The 21,145-nt window shown below is 45.6% G+C and overlaps 1 protein-coding gene across 5 annotated transcripts in view; it reads right to left on the bottom strand.

Annotated features, from left to right (window-relative positions):
- Positions 1 to 21,145, bottom strand: part of DACH2 (dachshund family transcription factor 2) — a 912,520-nt gene that overhangs the window by 202,366 nt on the left and 689,009 nt on the right. For all 5 annotated transcript variants that reach the window (XM_029606589.1, XM_029606588.1, XM_029606590.1 and 2 more), the window contains exon 5: positions 18,169 to 18,341. In XM_029606589.1, coding sequence (XP_029462449.1) covers positions 18,169 to 18,341 — 173 coding nt within the window. The remainder of the gene's footprint in view (positions 1 to 18,168; positions 18,342 to 21,145) is intronic.

Below are 21,145 nucleotides of genomic sequence, written 5' to 3'. Positions count from 1 at the left end.
TTGAAAATGACCCCCTTAGCTGGCTAAGTAATGCCTTGCTGCCAATTAGCCAGATAAGTCAGAACTTAGCAAGGTAAGCTCGAACTTGTCCGTCTAAGCAGCAGCAAAGGCACTACTTAGCTGTAAAGTCATATTTAGCCAGATAAATGAGCGAAAATGATATACATCTGCATCATTACTTCCAATTTTAAAGGGATATGCGAATAGATTTTACATGCGTAATTTAGACGCAAATGCTTTCTATCAGCTTTTCCAAAAGAAAACTGAAGCTGTATTTAAAAGTCTGGCTTCCTTTTGAAAGATAACAGCCAATCAAAGAGTAGAAAATGCTAACCAATCAAAACTGATGAATACAATCCTTGACTGATCAATTAAAATCTGTTAGCATTACTGAAGAGGGGATGAAACTTTATTCCAAAGTTCAACTTCTTTGAAAGACAATGTTCAATCAAAAGGTGACACAAACTTGATCAGCCATGGATTCTGACCATCAGTTTTGATTGGTCAGCATTTTCTACCCAACCAGCGTGAAGCACATGTCATCCTTTGATTGGCTGTTGTAAGAAGCCAGACTGTAAAATAAAGTTTCAGTTTTCTTTTGGAAAAGCTGACAGAGTAGGTGAAGATGTTTGCACTACATTTTGATCCTTGAACACAACATGGACTGGGTAATTTGTTTCTTAAACAATGCCTTTGGGATACCAGGCTGCATGCTGCGTTTTACTTTTGCCTTTTTTGTTTAAAATATATTTAAGATAGGTGTGTGCATTATGTGTAAGTTTTGTTGTTTTGGAAAGTACAGCACAACATTGACATTTTATCACAAGTGTTGAAATGTTTTGTGTTTTTTCTTTTATTATCTCAACAGTAAAAAAAAAAAAAAAGATGGACATTGAGAATACACATGCTTATCTTTGGCTTTATTGTACAAGTAGACTGGATTTACCTGATGCAGCCAATAGGCGAATCGCTGACAGTGTCAGAATAAGGAAGGAACAACTGGGAGTATAAGAATTGAAGACTCATTGCCAAGTTAAGTGGATAATGTTAAGAATATTTGCATGCTCTTAACACATTTTTTTGACTGAGTCATTTAGACTTTGTTTTGTGATCATTCATTCACTTTGAACAATCAGAAAAAAAACAAAGTTTTTTTTTACTAATGATGGTGCATTTAGTGTTCACTTTAAAAGCCTTCCTGGCTTGATGTATCCATCTTGAAAGCTTTTTTGACTGGAGATTTATAGCACCTGAAGTCTTTTTCCTTCTATTTTTAAACATTTTTTCAAAAATATTTTCTTGTTACATACAGATCTGATCTGATTGTGATTTTAAAATCATTTTCTGGGTACATTTATATTTTGTTCACTTTTGTACCAAAGAGGTCTCTTTTCTGTTTGACTACTAATTAGACTACCAGTTTGCCCAGTCCATCTTCAGCTCATGAAGATCCTCCTGCTTCTTCATCTTGAAGTCCCCCCATTTCACCCAGATCCTCCCACCCAGTCATTTTTCCACTTTTAAAATGTTTAAAATCACTCTTGATTATGATAGCGTGGGTGTGAGCCCTTGTTGCTATGGTGTAGTTGATACAGCCTCGAAGGAGAACCTGCAAGGCCTATGCTGACAGCTGGAGAACATGCCCTGAAGTGGGACAGGCTGGACCTTCAACTATAGCAGCTGCTTTCCCCCACAGATTGAGCCTGTGGTTTCTGGTGGGCAGCAGGGCTTAGGCAAGTCCCTAGGGCAGTTAGGTAAACAAGAGTACAAGTACACACTGGGGTCAGGGTAGGCAGCAGACTTGAGGAGAAGGCAGGCCAAGATTGGGACAGCCTGTGGACAGACATGGTCAGGTGTAAGCAAAAGGTCAAGTCCAGGCAGTGGGCAATCATGGTCAGATTCAGCCAAGAGGTCAAGATCCAGAAGTCAGGCCAAGGGTGGATGGAGACACACAGAAGACACTGGATGAGACAGATAGGACAAGGCACAGCTAGACAAGGTAAGGCTGGATGAAGCAAGACAGGAACTGAGAACACAGACAGGAATCAGGAACCAAGATGCAGGAGACCCAGTGCTGAGGTGAAGTAATGATACAAGGCCCTTGCTTAAATAGACCGGTCAGCCTGAAGTCATCGGAAGGTGCTGCTCAGCATTTCCCACTGCAGGGCCTATATAATGCGTGCATGTGTGCCTAAGGGAAGGCGGCAGCCTGGGACTATCAGAGGTGTCTGGAGCTGCCACGATGTTTCTGGGACTGCGGTGGTGTCAGGGTGAATGAAGCCAGTCATGGCAGCCTCCTGCGATGTGCAAACATAATACTGATAGATGGTAACCTTTAAACAGCCACGCGTGCGCACATGTACACGTGTAAGGCAGCATGTACTAATGGACACAGCCAGTTATAACATACGGGCATACATGCATGCATGATATAAAATAGGCTATACACGTGTACATATGCACCAATTTTATATGGACGCACGCAAGTGCTTGCAAATGTCAGGGGATTTTGATGGGACGCAAATACGTTTCCCCAGTCTGTTCCCAGTTTGCCCAGTTAAAGGATAGGACTTCCTAACATCCCTAGTTAATAAGCCTCCCTTTTACCCCCAACCCTTAAAACCCCACTAACCTCTTTAGTTTTTTTGTTTCAGGACTTATCTGCCATGTACAGCAGACGTAAAGGTACGTGGTAGAGGACCCGGCACCCGCTTGTAAGCATACATACTTATGTGCAGATTTCATTGAGAAATCTAGGAATGCCCATGCCCTGTCTAGGCCATGCCATGCCCCACCCGTTTTTTGCAACAATTTTTTTGTGCGAGTACCAGGAGATACGAGTGTACTCGTGTGCTTTTTAAAACCTGTGCAGCGTGCGCCCCTCCAACTTCTGTGTTTGTCTCACAGCTTTGGCATACATAGGACTTTTAAAATTTGCCTTCTTTTGAGCAGAAATAAATATATGCAAGTAAGGAGCCACATTTACATATATAAATTGCTTATAAAATAGCAACTTGTATATGTATATATATATATATATATATATATATATATATATCTCTATATATCTCTATCTATCGGCCCCTCCCCAGAATGCCCTTGGCCCGCCCCTTTTTTACATGTGTGAATGTACTCATGGACCCTGATTTATGTTGAGGTTTTAAAATTTCATACACTTCTGTATATGTTATTTTACATGTGCAACTGCTATTTTTGTTTACACATGCCTGTGTAGTAGAGGAGTAGTCCAATGGTTAGAGCAGTAGACTAGCAACAAGGGAAACCAGAGTACAAATCACAGTGCCTCTCCTGGTGACTTTGCACAAGTCACTTCACCTTACATTAACTTGGGTACAAATTTACAGGATCATTTACTAAGCCACAACATTACCTGGATTGGCCACTGCTGGAAATAGGATACTGGTCTTAATGGACCTTTGGTCTGACCCAGTACAGTAAGTTTTATGTTCTTAGCAGTTGAAATTTCACCTTTAAGTCTGTATGCTCTTTAGGGAAATGACTAACAAAGTAACATTTTAGATGGCAGTAGAAAAAGACCAACTGACCTGCCGAATCTGCAAAATTATTCCTGTCCACACTGCTAAGGATAAATCCTAGATACCAGCCATAAAGGATGCTGCTTGTACAATATCAGTCTCTTTCAAAGACAGAATTTGTCACCATCCTCTTCTGTACCCCCATCATCTAATTGATTCTGTATGTTTCTTGTAACCCGCCTAGAATTGCAGATAGGCAGGTTATAAAATTATAAATAAATAAATACAAAATAATATTGGGTAAATTAAATCCCCTATTTAGATCCCATTCAGCACCCTCACTTATCATGTCTAACCATAAAGCTTTGTAATAATCTAAATAGCCAACATTACCATGACCTTTCCCTGTACATCTGGGCTCCTAGATCCTTGTGGGATTTCCAGATAGAACCCTATCAACAACAACCTGTTGTAGTGACAAGTCTGTCTCTAGGGAGTTGTAGTTTTATTTACATAATTGAAAATTAAACAATCATCAATAACAATAATCATTGAATTTCATCATATTACATCTATATATAGTGGACAGGAACCCACACTTAATGACTCGCCATTGCAGATTTGTAGTTTAAGTCCAATTTATTACTACTAGTTGTAAGCAGCATGCCAGACAGACCTGTGGTCCACCTGCCAGAAAGACTTGGCCTAACCCCTAATTAACAGCCTGTAGACAGATCACTACTAGATCTATGCAGCATGCCAGAAGACCCAGCTGACAAACCTCCCCCCCCTCCCCCCCAATTTTTAGCTTTTTAGACCAACCCAGCTACTGCTCTGTTTTTTCATTATTATTCTCAAGTTTTAGTCTTTCGGCACAACTCAGTCACCACGATGGCCCACAGCATCGCTAGTGTTTCTGTTACCTCATTTACTTTTCTGCAACTAGGGATCCTCTATGTTTATCCCAGACCTTCTTGAAGTCTGTTACCCTTCTAACTTCCTCCACTTGCACCAGGAGTGCGTTCCTTACATACACTATCCTTTCCATGAAAGAATATTTTCAGGCATTGTCCCCAAGTCTATCAATATGTAGCCTGTCATCATGATCCCTTATTTCACAGGAAATGGTTTATATTAATACCTTTCAGGTATTTGAATGTTTCTATCATATTTCCAGCTCCCTCTCCTACAGCATGTACATACTAGCAACTGTACCCGTTCTATGCCCGGGTGGCAAGCCTTTTTATTGGCACATATGCTCTTGTATGGAAGCGTTAGCTGAAAAGGAAAATCTAAATTGTTTTCACCCAGAGCAAGGGACGTGGAAGCACATTTGCTAAAGCCAGGATGGCAAAGTTTATTTACCAAGCTGTCTCTCACACTCCCCCACACCGCCTCTCCTCTCTCACACACACATTCTCTCTCACCGGCATCCCCCTCCCCTCATATAGGCTCCCTCTCTCTGAAACCCACACTCAAGCATTCCCCCACCCACCCTCTCTTACCTCCCATGCTCTCTCTCACACCCTCCCCACCCCCCTCTTACCAACCATGCTCTCTGTCACCCCCCTCTCTCACACACATATGCTCTCTCTCACACCCTCCTGCTCTCTCTCACCCTCCCCTCCCCACATTCTCTCTCACCGGGACCTGCGCCGTTCGCGGCGAAGTTGAAGGCCTGGCGCGCCGTTCGCGGCACACGGGGGCCTTCCATTTTCACCTTGAGCAGAAAATAGCAGCAGAGACCCCGGCATGCTGCGAACGGAGCGCGTCCCACGGCACATGCTCCGTTCACGGCGAAGATGAAGGCCCGGGCGTGCTGATCATGGCACATGGGGGCCTTCCCTTTTCGCCACGAATGGCGCGCCGGGCCTTCATCTTCACCGTGAACGAAGTGTGTGCTGTGGGACATGCTCCGTTTACAGCATGCCGGGGTCTCCTCTGCTATTTTCTGCCTGTCCCGCGATGGCCGCTGTCCTTCCAGTTTTGAATAGTCTTCCGGCGAGGGAGGAAATCGGCAAGGTGAGGGAGGGAATCTGTGGGAAGGAGGAATTCTGTGCAAAATCCGCATTCCGCAGTAGTGCTGAATTCCCCCAGGAGTACCTCTTGTAGCTGGTGTTGTGACATGGCCGCTGTACGGCGTGTTTGAGCCTCGAAGGCAGCCAGGGAGCCACCTGCGCCATCTATCGGCGGGCTGGGGAACATGCGCGAGCACTGACGGACACACTACCAAGTCCGAAATATTATAGCGCCATCTATCGGCGGGCCGGGGAACATGCGCGAGTACTGACGGACACACTACCAAGCCTGATATATTATAGCGCCATCTATCGGCGGGCCGGGGAACATGCGCGAGCACTGACGGACACACTACCAAGCCTGATATATTATGAATTTAGGTCCTTTAGTCTCATCTCTAAGGGCTTTGGGTGCAGAACCATACCATTTTAGTAGCCCTTCTCTGTCTATATCCTTTGAGAGGCACAGCCTCCATAACTGAACACAATATTGCATGTGGGATCTCAGCAACAACAATCACAATGACACCACCACATCCATTTTTTCTACTAATGCCTATTTCTGTGTTACTGAGTCCCATGTGCATACTTTTATGCATACACAGGCAAGCAATTTTTAAAACCTCCCATTTCTGTGGGTACATCACTATTTTACCTGTGAAAATGCCTTTAAAAATTGCCCTCCCTGTTTGCACACATACAACTTTACCCACAGTGAAAGGAGGATTTCCCTGGGGCAGGATTAGGGTGTGTACGATGTTTAAAGCAGGGATGGGCATTCTGTTCCTCGAGGGTTACCTAACTGCTCGGGTTTTCAAGATATCCTTAATGAATATTCACAAAGTAAACTGGCATATAGGAAATGCAGTGTGCATGCAAATCTATCATGTGCATTTTTATTTGGGATATACTGAAAACCCAATCGGTTAGGGAGCTCTCAAGGGCCATAATGTTCACCCTTGATTTAAAGAGTTCAACTACCAGCAAGTACTGGGGCTGAAAGATGAAGGTCATGTACAAGAGATGATATTGTAAACCAGGAGTGGTCAAACATTTGGTCGAAAGGGCTTGTTATGATATCGAGGAGTTTGGTGGATTCTCAGGGGCAACAGTGATGGTATCTCCAACGGGGAGGAGCCCCGTAGGGAACTGAAGCACTGGGCTAGACTCAGATGCACAAACACAGATTCTATCTTTTATTATACAGCTATTGTAGTCCACCAGAGGTGGCAGTAGAGAGTAGTAGTAGTCTGTGATCCTTGACATAGGAGACCCATCCCACAATGGTGGTGTAAGGCCCCAATGCAGATGTCCAGTAAGGCACTGTAGGAGAGACAGACTGACAGATGTTTTAACACACTCTCTGGTAGCTGAGTAGATAGAGTTCCCAATGAGCAGTAGAGAGAGGATAGATGTTAGTAGTCTGTAATCCTCGGCAGAGGAGACCCGTTCCACAATGGTGGTGTAGGGCCCGATGCAGATGAGCAGCGAGGAGCTGTAGATGGACAGACTGGGAGAAATTGTACTCACTCGCTGTAGCTGATAGGTAGTGTTCCAGCAGTGTAGCAGGCACCAGGATAGACACACAGGCCCTCGAGGAGCGAGTACCTGGATTCAAGATAGGCACCTGTAAATAAGCAAAGGGCCCCCAAGGAGTGGGTACCCAAGTTAGTAGAACCCTGGAGGATGAAGGTGGCTTCCAGCAGAATAGAAGCGGCACAGCAGCTTCAGACCGGAGTGAATCCAATCTGTTGCTAACTCGGCGAGAGTCAGCAAATGGGCAACCTTTTGAATACGGCAGCAGTGACGTCACATGAGGGGGACGCCCCCGAGGTTCGTGCCAACACTGCTACGTGAGCCACGCACGCGTGCCCTAGGAGGCCTCAGGTCAACATGGAGGGACGCTGTGCCAGAGCCGCTCCAGGGAAGCCGGAGGGTGTGGCAAGGAGACGCTATGGACGCCATTCTCCCGAGGCTGGTGGAGAAGGCTGAAATAGAGGTAAGGCATGTCGGGCGAAGCCGTCTGAGACCGACGGACGCAACAGGGCTAGACTGAGGATCCAATTGATATGGGGAGCTAATAAGCTCCAAGCAGAAGAGCGGTGGCCAGATTGAAACCTTGCGCTGGTAAGATGTGGCCCATAATTTACCCATCTCTGCAGTAAATATTTACCAACAGGCCCTTGTACTATAACAAATCTTATCACACTTCTCTTTGGAAAAGAAACAGAAACCAACAAACGCTTTAGACTTTTCTACACAAATTCATATTTATTGACGGAATGAAAATACCTTTTCAAACAAAAAATTAACACATGAAAATGTGCGTGCAAACGTTGTTGTACACGTCACAAGTAAAAGGCACACTGGAAAGATGGTCTCTAATAAAGGGCCATTCCACAAGTTCCTATAGAATGGCATGTTTATGATGCCATGTTCTTGCTCTTGCCTTAGTTGCTCAGTTCAAAGACCATTAGAAGCATTCTGAGCCAGAACAGCCGTCTGGGTGCTGAGGGTTTCTTTGAAATGCCAGATTTTGTTGTTACTCCAAACTATAAAGGGATAGTAAAGCTCTTCTGTGCAGTCTAAGCATTGCCAGTTATAATGCATCACTACACTAGGGAATCTCACTAGAAATTCCTTTTGGACCCCACAGAAGTTAATAATTCTTTTTGTTTAACTGCAAAGATTTTTCTTTGAGACATTCTCAAACTGTATCACTCCAGGTGTTGTAGCCTCAACCAGGGCTGCAACTGCAACCCTCCCGATATCTTGAGATTGCTTGAACAGGGAAAAGGTTGGTCCTGGTCGCATCACTACAGGGAGACTGAAGAGGAGGGATTGCCAGATATCTGTGCATTCTGGAGTTAGGGCAGGCAGATTTCCTTTCCTAGCATCAACAGGGTGAATGTGTGAGGACAAGCCGTACCACGATTTGATGCCAGTCCTTCTCCTCCTTGAAGATTTTCCTGCCTATATGTCATGTGAGGTTATGAATTGGTCATCCTGGTTAGGTGTGTGTGGCACAGCCTCCTGAATGATGCTATCACCTCCCTATGCCAATTTCTCTACAGTTTGTTCCTCCTCTACCTGCTTGACAGACAAGTGAGTTGAATGTCTTTGGTTTGGTTTTCCCTCTCTTGGAAGTCTCTTCTCCTCTTTCACTTCTTCTCCTGCATTTCAGAAACTCCCCTGCTTCTTGTCAGCCCTAAGTGCCAGACTTTCTTTTATACAGGTTTGTAGCAAGGTAGTTGAGGTATGAGGGAAAAAAGGACTATGCATGCTCAGGTTAGCATGTACATCCTAATTTGGTAGTATCTAAACACTATTTAGCAATCAGGTAATATAGCACTGAGATTCTATACTTTTTAGGTAATGTCATGTTAACTTGGCCTCATCCTCTTAGCCTTTAACAAGAAACAGTAACATATATGTAACTGCCTTTTCAACACCATTGTTATAGTTATGTTTACTATGCACCCCTGTTTTATGTGAACCAGCACGATGTGACTGCTGTCTCGAATGCCAGTATATAAAAATCTGAAATAAATAAATATAAATAAATACAATACCAAGTCATCAAACAGCAAGACACATTTAATCGAGTAGAATGAATAAAGGCTGAAGCTTTATTAAATAACCTAACAAGAGAATCTAACTGGGTGCACAAACCCTTTCTAAATATTCTTATCTCCCAGATTCCCCCTTCCATCTCAGTCCTCTTAGTGATTCTAACCATAACTGGGTGTTGTTGCCAAGCAACCTACCAAGATCAAAAAAGGTTGCCAGCTTACAACTGCAAACCATGACCACATAGGGCATCAACCAAGTTGTCATCTCACCAAAGCCAAGCAGTCCTGGCATCAGCCACACCCCTAGCTGTGCCCACCACGCCATGACCTTCTTTACCATGAAGCCTGAAAGTATGTTGGTCTAACTTTGCTCCTTTGTGAAGAAGGCCAACCCAGCTAAGCAAGTAAGTACCATTCTTCTGCAGATGTCTCACCACCTGGCAGACACAATGTAATTGACTACCAGATATCCTCAGAACCTACCCCGCTGCCATATTAAAGCTTTCCAAGTACCAGGGGAAGCAAATTCATGAGGATGTTCCATGATGCCAGGGTCCCAAACACAATAGTTGTGTTGGGAGTGTGTATCCAGTTGCATATGCTCCAGGTGTGAATTTCATCAACAAGGACTACCTCCTTTGCTTTTGCTGATGAGGTTGGCAGTAAAATGCTTTGCTGCAGGGGTACTTCTGAGGTCTGTGTTGTTGGCTGCTCCAGAAGCTGTACCACCTGGCCTCCCTTCATTTGGCAAGGGCCAAGAACCCACATCAATCACAAAAGGAAATCTATGCTTTCAAAATCTATAAGCTGCCCAGTTATCTGGAGCTAGATATTTTAATGTAGATCCCATGCTAATTGGCTTCAGTTTTCCATAGATGAATCAGTATTGCTGTTTCTTGCTCATCAGCTGCAAATGCTCATTATCTGAAAAGGGACCCCTTGAAATGGGAAAGAGAATTAGAACTACTAGGAGGTGTTTGAAGTCACAAAGAATCTCCGGGGCTATGAAAGAAAATCATCTAAGTAGTGAACGATGTTCATTAGGTTGTGACCTCAATATACGCATTATTTAAAAGTCTCAGCATGGGTACCAAGGACACGTCGATGAACAAAAACACAATTTAAAGAATAGCCAGAAAGTCATCTGAGAAGCCTGTTGTGAAAATATCCTTCAACTGTTGTACATGAATGGACGGCAATATAGTGTGACAAAACAAACCAAAAGAAAGTAATGTAACTTTGAATTAAAAGGCTTTTATTCAGTAATTTAAGATCTTGCATAGGCCAAACAAATATTTGTTTACTCCTGAACTGAACAGTGGCTTCCTGATGGGGCCCAGCAGGAGGTTATAGAGCACCTAGATATGCATTAGGGAAGGTATCCTCAGAGTCATGATGAAAATAACTTTTAGGGCCTGGAGTATCACAGTTTTGTGAATAGATGCTATTGCAATACAGTTTGATCCACCATAAAAGTTTATGGTGGTTATATCATTCCATTTGCCTCAGCACGCTTGAAAGAGCATCAGCACAACATAAATCCATCTCTGGTGATCCTGGAGGCATTCCCCCAGATAGCTTGGTAACATATGAGCACTACTAGTGCTTTGGCATAATCTGATGACACAGTATCTTACAATAAACAGAGTGTAAAATTTAGCAAATACATCTAGTTGTTAAATCTGGAACTAGCACAGAATAGCACAAATCAGAAAGGGAGGTAATCCATACTCTGGTCCATAAATCACATTGGGCTGCAGTTCCACCTTTCAGAAAGAAAAGCTTCACTCTGTCTGTGAGCACCCCAGTAAGGTGTCCTCTCCTACCCAAAACCTCTCACTGCTGAATTCCCCCGGGATACCCTACAAAAATGTAAAGTACCAAAGGCAGAGGAAGCATGCAACCTAGGCAGCAGCACAGAAGGCAAGATAGCCCTTCTTATATTCTCTTCCACTGACACTGCACCTCACCTCCCAGCAATATGCCCTGCTCCTAGTGATGCGGCCTCTTCTCACACAGGTTGGCCATGGGAATGCACACACAGGCTGACGAGGACTGTGTGGCCTGCAGGAAGGACAAACCCAGACCAGTGCCATGGCTGACCACGTGGCAGTGTCTCAGTAAGCCGCAATGCAGTCTATGTAGCTGTGGCAAAGATCCTATCTCCCTACCCCCTGCTCAGAAGATAAGTGTTGTGAGCACCAGCTAGGTGCATGGATGTCATGTTATCTGGAGTGTCCATGTACTCAGTGCAGTGCCATGCATTAGTAACATGTGCATGCTAGTGAGGCTAATGTTTAACACATGTACTAAAAAATGTCCATTGCAGGTTGAATGATCTTTTATTGTGCAATTCAAATTTTTAGCAAGTACACGCTGATATATTTTTACCATATGTTTTAGTGCTTAGGCTCTCTATAGATTTGTATATGTATTTACATATCTATATCTAGATATGTAAATGATATAATGGCTATGACGATCCCATACAAGTGAACAGTGAAGAAAGAAATAGAGAAAGGGACTGTTTATCAGTGCCTAGAGAAAATAGAAGGTTGGGATGTCAGGGCCTAAGAAACACATCTGTCGATATTTTAAATTTAGACATCAGAGATCATATACTATGCTTCATGTTGTCAGTTCTTGTTCTTGAAAACATAGATGGAGAGACAGATTATTTGATGACTGCTAAGGAAAGCTTTCCAAGTTTGGTTAATATATACTGCCTAACACACAGTGATCCTGTCAAGAAGAAATCAGATTTAATTGTTATATTTCTATTGAGAACTAAATAATTTTGCCGATCATGCATATTTTTGTTAGACTGGTTCTCATATCCCAATTACATTGTAACACCATGCAAATCTTTAATAAAGTTTCCCTTACTCATCTAATCAAAATAAAACAATACTTTAAAACTTGTATTTCTGCAAGCTCATACATTTATTTATTTAAAAATATTTTTTGTATACCGCCTAAACAACAATGGCAGCAAGACAGTCAATTGGGTAATTCATTACACTTTGCTAGCCCATCATATCCTAATTCCAACCAGAAAGTGTTACAATTTCCATGATATTGAGACTTAAAAGCACCTTCCATATTTTCACTTTCACTTGTGTGTGTGTATAGGAAAATCGGTTCTTACCTGCTAATTTTCGTTCCTGTAGTACCATAGATCAGTCCAGGCTCCAGGATTTTGCCTTCCCTCCAGCAGATGGAGACAGAGAAAGTTTTACTGACACTGACACTTAACATGAGGTGCCACCTGCAGTCCCTCAGTATTAAACTGTACCCAAGCCAGATGAAAAATTTGACAATACTATAAACAAACAATATTCACCCCCAAACGAGCAGAGGGAAGAGGAAAACCTTATAAATACAAGAAAACCTTATCCATACAAGAACCCTGTGTAGGACTAAAAAGAACCTGTGCCATTCTGCAGAGTAAAAAAACAACTTATCGAGCGGACTCTCCAACTCTCCTTCCTTTGACCAGGCATGACTCTAGACTGATCTGTTGTACTATAGGAACAAAAATTAGCAGGTAAGAATCAATTTTCCTTTCCCTGTATGTACCCAGATCAGTCCAGACTCCTGGGATATACCAAAGCTTCCCTAAACAGGGTGGGACTGTGAGAGTCCCGCTCGAAGCACACTCTATCCAAAGCCCATGGTCTCTGGGTCCTGGACATCCAGATGGTAGTGCACGGCAAAAATGTGCAAAGACTTCCAGGTTGCTGCCCTGCAGATCTCTTTTGGGGAAACCTGCTGACACTCGGACCAGGAGGCCACTTGAGAACGAGTAGAATGTGCCCGAAGACCAGCCAGCACCAGGTGACTTTGAGCTATGTATGCCAAGCCAATAGCCTCCTTCAACCACCGAGCAATAGTGGCCCTAGAAGCCTTCTGCCCCCTTCTGGGATCATTCAACAGCACAAAAAGGTGATCCGACAGACGAAAGCCGTTCGTAACCTCCAAATACCGCAATAAGGACCGTCTGACATCCAACCTCCATAAGTCACGGGACTGAGAAGCGGAGGAGTCCAAATCTGGAAAGGTCAGTAGCTCCACAGTCTGATTCAAATGAAAGAACGAGACCACCTTAAGTAGAAAGGAGGGAACGGTTCACAAGGAAACCCCTGTATCGGTAATCCTCAAGAAGGGTTCCCTGCATGATAATGCCTGAAGCTCTGACACCCGCCGAGCCGAACACATAGCTACCAGAAAAATCACCTTCAAAGTTAAGTCCTTCAGAGTAACCCGCTTCAAAGGCTCAAATGGGGGGCGCACAAAAGGCTTTCAGGACCACGTTAAGGCTCCAGAAAGGGCAAGGATTCCGGACCAGGGACCGGATATGCTTCGCCCCTCCGAAGAAAATGCGCTATGTCCGGATGCATGGACAAGGCAAATCCACGAACCTTACCACGAAAACAGCCTAGAACCAACACCTGAACCCTCAAGGAATTAAAGGACAAACTTTTAACGAGACCATCCTGTAGGAAAGCCAAAATATCCCCCACTGAGGCCCAGATAGGAACCACCTTGCGTTCCAAACACCAATTCTCAAAAACTCCCCACACCCTGACATACACCAGAGAAGTGGATTTCTTCCTGGACTGCAAAAAGGTAGCAATCACTCCATCCAAATAACCCTTATTCTTTAACTGCTCCCTCTCAAAAGGCAGGCCGCTAGACAAAAGCGATCTGCCTGATCCAAACAAACAGGATCTTGATGCAGAAGATTGGGCAGGAGATGAAACCACAATGGACCGTCGACTGCCAGGTTGATCAGGACTGCAAACCACGGGCGCCTTGGCCACTCTGGAGCCACGAGACTCATGTCACCTGAATGGATTTCTATGCACTGGACAACCTTGCCGACCAATGGCAATGGAGGGTACACGTACAGGAGAACATCTGACGGCCAAGGCAGAACCAGGCATCCACGCTTTCCACCCCTGGCTCCCTCCGCCGGCTGAAGAACTGCAAAGCTTTGGCATTGTGAAAGGCGCCATCAGATCCATGCACGGAGTGTTCCACCTGCGGCAAATAAGGCGAAACGCCTTCTCCGATAGTTCCCATTCCCTGGCTGGCTCAAAAAATCCACCTGAATGTTGCCTGAGCCCACAATGTGGGAGGCCACCAGCCTCTCCAGGTGTAGTTCTGCCCAGCTGATCAGTTCTTAGGCTTCCTGAGCCACTGCCCAGCTCTTGGTACCCCCCCCCCCCGGCGAATTATGTACGCTACCGCTGTCGCATTGTCTGACTGCACCCTCACAGCCTGCCCCTGCAACCGGGGCAGAAGAGCCTGTAGCGCTAGCCACACCGCTCTGGTCTCCAAGTGGTTGATCGACCAGGAGGCCTCCTCCGCTGACCACTGGCCTTGCACATAGCGCTCCTGGCAAACTGCTCCCCAACCGTAGAGACTGGTGTCCGTGGTCACTAATGTCCAAGTCGGAATATCCAAGTCCATACCTCAATGTAGCTTCTTCAGTCAGAGCCACCAAGCAAGACTGGACCAAGCCAACTGTGGAAGAGGGAGAGGCAGTTGAAACTGTTTGGACTTCGGACCCCAGCAGGAAAGCAACATTGACTGAAGTGGTCGCATACAAGCAAACTCTCAAGGCACCAAGTGCAATGTAGAAGCCATAAATCCAAAAACCTGCAAGTAATCCCAGACCCTGGGTGAACGCTTGGCTAATAACCTCCGGACCTGCGCTTCTAATTTTGATATCCACACTTTGGTGAGGTAAACCTTCCCCATCCTGGTGTTGAAACAGGATCGCAGGAACTCCAACGTCTGTGATGGAACAAGGTGGCTCTTGGCCAGATTGACTACCCAGCCCAACGATCTCAGGCGCCGAAGGACCAAGTCTACTGCCGCTTGACTAAGGGATTCGACTTCGCCCAAATTAGCCAGTCGTCCAAGTAGGGGTGAACCAGGATCCCATCCTTCTGGAGTGACGCCGCCACCACTACCATCACCTTGGAAAAAGTCCTGGGAGCTGTCGCTAGGCCGAAGGTGAGAGCACAAAATTGAAAATGCTCCCCCAGAATCACAAACCTCAGATACCTCTGATGATTGGACCGGATCGCAATGTGCAGGTATGCCTGCATCAAGTCCAGGGATACAAGGAACTCCCTCTTGTGTATGGCTGCAATCACAGAACGTAGGGTCTCCATGTGGAACCTGGAGAGTTTCATTTACCATCTTTTAATTGAGTATGGGATGGAACGTGCCCTCTTTCTTGGGCACTATGACGTAAATGGAATAACGTTCCACCCCTCACTCCTCCAGGGGCACCGGGACAATGGCCCTTAAATCTCGCAGGCGGTGAACGGTGTCTGGTACTGCTAACCTCTTCTCTTCGTAAGAGCAGGGGGATACCATAAACCGATCTCTTAGGGGCCGAGCAAACTCTAACGCGTAACCTTGACTTATCACATTTAAGACTCACTGGTCTGACGTAATCTTGGCCCACTCCTTATAAAAAAAGAGCCAGCCGGCCTCCTATCACAGGTACGGAGGACTGGACTGGCTTCACCTCATTGGGAGACTGCCTGCCCCCTGAGAAGGGCCATCTCTACCAGGTCTTCAGCCATAAAAGGACTGATTCCAGATCTGTTGTCTACTCGAGAACTGCCTCGCTGAGGAACCCACCGACCTAGAAATCCAAAATTTTCAGTTTCCCCGAAATCGAGAATGAGGAGAAAATGTGTTCTAGTTCGCCTTATCCTCTGGCAACTTATGCACCTTATTCTCACCTGGAGATTTGATGATCTCCTCCAGGTCTTTACCGAAAAGTAATTTCCCTTTAAAAGGGCGAGAGCTCAGCTGCACTTTGGAGGAAATGTCAGCTGACCAATTTCTTAGCCACAGGAGTCTGCGGGCGGAAACAGCTGACATCATAGCCCTGGAAGAAGTCCTGAGAAGATCGTATAATGCATTTGCACTGTAGGCCACCACGACCTCCAGCCACGCATCCTGAAGAGCCTCCGATTCAGAAAAGGACTTATCCATCTTCAAATGCTGCACCCCACAAAGCCCTGCTCACGAAGCTGCTACACATAGCCGCCCGGGCCCCTAAGGCCGACCCCTCAAAGATCTTCTTGAGATGCGCTTTCAGTCTTCTATCCTGAAGGTCCTTAAGAGCCATTGCACCAGTGACTGAGATGGATGTCTTTTTGGTAACCGCCGAAACTGTAGTGTCCACCTTCAGAACCTTAAGAAGGTCCAGAGCCTCCTCTGGTAGTAGATAAAGCTTATCCATAGCCCTACTGACCTTCAAAAACCCATGTCCGGAGTATCCCACTCCCAGAACAGCAAGGCGCTAACTGAATCATGAAAGGGAAAAGACCTGGCTGGACCCCGAAGGCCCACCATGTCAGGATCCACTGTTCCCAAATTGGAATCTTCTTTGGGAGCCTCAATCCCCAGTTCCTCCAGAACTGCTAGGATAAGAGGGGCCAGCTCTTCCCTATGGAACAACCAAACTACCTTAGGGTCGTCCCCTTCAACCGCAGGGCACTTGGCTAGACCAGGGTCCAGGACCTGGTCCCCAACCACTGGATCGGACCCCTGGGTGACCGGATTCTGCAGAATCCTCCGGCTCAAAAGTCTCGGAGGAGCTGTCAGCTGCCAGCTAGGAAGCCGCCGCCCTGCTAAGTCTTCTAAATCTTGTGGCCCCCACATCCTCTGGGGCCCTGGGCCTCTTTGCCAACCTGGGAGAAAGCCCTTTAAAGGCCTTATGGAGTAAAAGAACAAAGTCAGAGGAAAAGCTAGATGAAGAGTCAGAGCTTGCCTGGGACTCCCCTGCAGCTGCCGCAGTCGGGCCTTTGAGGATCCGATGTACTCCGGAAGTTCCTGCTTGCAGTGACAGAGCAGGAAGAATATCCCCCCTCCCCCTCCACAGCTCACGTGGGGGACCTGAAAGTTGCTAAAATGGCCTCGGTTTCTGTGCTGAGGGGGAAGGGATCTGCTGAGGGCTGCCGTGCCGAAGAGAGCCTCCCAGGCTTCCGGCGACGAGAGGACTGTTGTTCTGCTGCATTCTCCGAAGGCCCCTCCCCCCCGGGGAGGCATCAGGAACAGAGCCCACTGTGAGAAAGCAACGCACATCTCTGCACGCTGAACAGGCATCGGGAAGCCAGAGAAAGTAGAAGCAGCGAACCTTGGGCAATAAAAGCGCAGAGGAGAAGGGAAGAGAGAGCAAAGCCACCAAAAACCCAAAGCAACGGAGCCGTGACCACGAGCGACACTACCTCCCCGCGCACTGACTCTAACAAAAACAACAACCCTGTTGGAGTAGTTATTCTTCTTTTTAATTGTTTTTCTTTTTTTTTTAAACAGTAAAAGGAAAGATTTACTTCCCTGAGAAATGACAGACTCTGGAAATCCTCCACAAGGTGAGTGAACCAGGACCCCCAGCTGTCAGCCCTGGTCAGCGGTCAACAAGAGTGAGCTAAGAAAGGGTCCCCGACCCCTTGTTCGTCTGCCTTGAATACCAGGGGGGATAGTCCCGCCAGGACCTAACTGCCCCTTGGGAGGCCAGGACAAATTGCAGAGATCTCTCCTTTTTTTTTTTTCCCTCGAGGCTTTGCACCTCCACCATCTGCTGGAGACAGAGAAATACTGAGGGACTGCAGGTGGCACCTCATGTTAAGTGTCAGTGTCAGTAAAACTTTCTGCTGGAGGGGAGGCAAAACCCAGGAGTCTGGACTGATCTGGGTATGTACAGGGAAATACAGATATATATATATATATATCTGGCCCTGGCAGTGCTGTTTAAGCCTGAATTAGGTGGACGTTGAGTAAATATATCTTTCAGAAATAGAAAAATGAGAAACATTAAAACTACTATATATATATATAAAACAGTGTTGCTTTCATGTATAGCATTTACAATGTCATTAGTACCATTTAATAAAAAGTATAACCACTAATTAAGTTTAATGTGAACCACATGATATCATATGATGTAGGAACATTTTGTAAGAATGTACAGTATGTACGAATAATTAACTTGCATTCTTATTTTCAACATCAAAAGATAGAATCATTTTTCTTGTGAATTTCTCTTACCTTGATAACAGAGGCTCCCACTCTGGACAGAGGACTGTGCATCTGGGCAGCAGCGGCCATGCTGGCTATTGTATTGAGGTGGTTCATCTGATTCATTGCCATGGCAACAGATGCTGGAGGTAGGCTGACTGGAAGAAGTGGGTGGGGCATCATCATAAAAGGTAAATCTAGTCCTAAAAGAAATGTTGGGGAATATCAAATGAAAAACAGTCTCCTGGAATTTTTTTCAAGTATGTCTTATCTATCTCTTATTTTTTTTTTTTTTACTTCATGCAGATGGGTGTATAAAATGCCATTAGACAGTTATGATTAGGCGATATGACACAAATGCACATGTTAAAATGCAAGTGAAACCATAAGCTGATGCTTAGCTCTATATTAAAAAATACATTTGGGACCATGCTGGCTGGCTCATGCTCCTATAAATTCTGAACTGGCCTACCAGAGTGCCAGATTCAAAGTAACCTCTACAGGGTGTAATATATATTGGCTGATTGAGCCTTTAATACTTAAAGAGAATCAGTCCAAACAAAAAGGATGAAAAATTCTCTGATGATTATTTAAATATATACTGTTAGGGGCAGATTTTCAAAGGGGTACGTGCATAAGATACGCGCATACCCCCCGAAAACCTGCTCCAAGCTCCCCCTGCGCGCGCCGAGCCTATGTTGAATAGGCTCAGCGGTGCGCACAAGCCCCGGAACGCACGTAAGTCCTGGGGCTTTCCTGGGGAAGCGTGTTGGGGGGGCGTGTCTCGGCGGCGCGTCATCCGGGGGTGGGGCCGCAGGCATGGTTCTCGCCCGGGGGCATGGCCGAGGCCTCCGAAACTGCTCCCTGGCCGATGTGCGCGAGTTACGCCTGCCCAAGGCAGGCGTAACTTTTCAAACAAAGGTAGGGGGGTTTAGATAGGGCTGGGGGGGGGGTTAGGTAGGGGAAGGGAGGGGAAGGTGGGGGGGGGGGGGGAGGGAACGGAGGCAGGCTGCGCGGCTTGGCGCACGCAGGCTGCCGATTTTGCACAGCCTTGCATGCGCCGACCCCGGATTTTAAAAGATACGCGCGTATCTATTAAAATCCGGCATGCTCTTGTTTGCACCGGTCGGGCGTACTTTTTAAAAATCTGCCCCTATGTGTAGCAACATGTAAAAGCTCTATCAGTGTCCAACCGAAGAGAACATATTACTCCCACTCTCCGAAACCTACACTGGTTACCAGTCTACCACAGAATCCTTCACAAATCTCTCACCCTGATACATAAGTCCATCCATAACTATTTTCATCTTGACCTTGAATTCCCTCTCAAACTCCATACTTCCATCAGACCAATTAGAGAAATCCACAAAGGAACGCTACAATCCCCTCCAACCAAAGCTATTCGCCTCGTCTCGACTAGGGTCCGAGCTTTTTCTTTTGCAGGTCCAAACATCTGGAATAGCCTCCCCGCAGACCTCAGGCTGGAACCATGCCTACTAACATTCAAAAAAAAACTTAAGACTTGGCTGTTCCAACAAGCCTTCTCGGATCCTTCAGACTCACAATAGACAAACAACCTATTCACGAGCTACGGAACCATGCTACTATTTATGTTGCCTATTATTATGATTATCCTAACTCCTCAGATAATATTTTTTCCTGTTTAATCTGAATCCATTACAACTTTTGTGTTTAAGTTATTGCCCTTCTCGGGCCTTTTATTCTTCTTACTTCTAAGCTGTAAAGCCTCCAAGTTTATAGTCCTTGTTTAATGTAACTTACTGCTCTCTTCTGATTATATTGTACTGTTCCATTTCTGTTACAAGTTTCTCTATCCCCCGTTCGATGTAAACCGATCTGATATGGTATTTAACCATGAAGTTCGGTATAGAAAAATGCTAAATAAATAAATAAATAAATAAATAAATAAATAAATAATTGGCACAATATTTTTGAACTGAAAATGGGAACAAATCAAAAGTTTAAAAGCACAACATTTAGTCCAGGTGCAAAATAAACAACATAAGACAAAATAGAATGATAAGCTCTGGAGGAAATATTTATGAGGGTAATATTTAAAAGGATTTGTCTGGCTAAGTTCAGGACTTAGCCGGATAAGTCTCGGTTTAAATATTTCTCCCCACTGACTAGCTAAGTTTTAGCCAGATAAAAAAGAGGAGGACCAGAGATGCTCTGGAGTGGGGCTTAAACAGCAGGGAAGTGCTGAATATCAGAGCTATCCAGCTAAATTTTTTTGGCTAAGTCTAGTCGTGGTGGAAAGCAGTCCTATGTTATCTGGGTAGGTGAAAAACGGCACCAGAACACCGGGTGCCTGTGCACATGGATGCCATACACCATCACCACCGGGCTCCCTGAAATAACTAACAGTGATGAGAAAGACAGAAAGAAAGAAAAAAAAGGTGAAAGAATCCATCTGGAACTGAGAGGGGAGGGCCGGTGAGTGATCCTCGATCGGGAGACCTGCCCCCTCTGACATCACTGAGGACTGTGACGGACGTTAAACGGCGCCAAGACACCGGTTGCCTGTGCACAGGGATGCCACACACCATCACCACCGGGCTCCCTGAAATAACTAACAGTGATGAGAAAGACAGAAAGAAAGAAAGAAAAAAAAAGGTGAAAGAATCCATCTGGAACTGAGAGGGGAGGGGCGGTGAGTGATCCTCGATCGGGAGACCTGCCCCCTCTGTCGTCACTGAGGACTGTGACGGACGTTAAACGGCGCCAAGACACCGGGTGCCTGCGCACAGGGATGCCACACACCATCACCAGAGGGCTCCCTGAAATAACTAACAGTGATGAGAAAGAAAGAAAAAAAAGGTGAAAGAATCCATCTGGAACTGAGAGGGGAGGGGCGGTGAGTGATCCTCGATCGGGAGACCTGCCCCCTCTGATGTCACTGAGGACTGTGATGGACGTTAAACGGCGCCAGAACTCCAGGCGTCGCTCGCTGTGCGCTGAAGGGGCGCAACAAAGGGGCACTCCC

Source organism: Rhinatrema bivittatum, chromosome 6 (assembly GCF_901001135.1).
Source record: "Rhinatrema bivittatum chromosome 6, aRhiBiv1.1, whole genome shotgun sequence".
NCBI classification, from domain to species: Eukaryota; Metazoa; Chordata; class Amphibia; order Gymnophiona; family Rhinatrematidae; genus Rhinatrema; species Rhinatrema bivittatum.
This window is presented reverse-complemented; position numbering and strand designations above follow the sequence as displayed.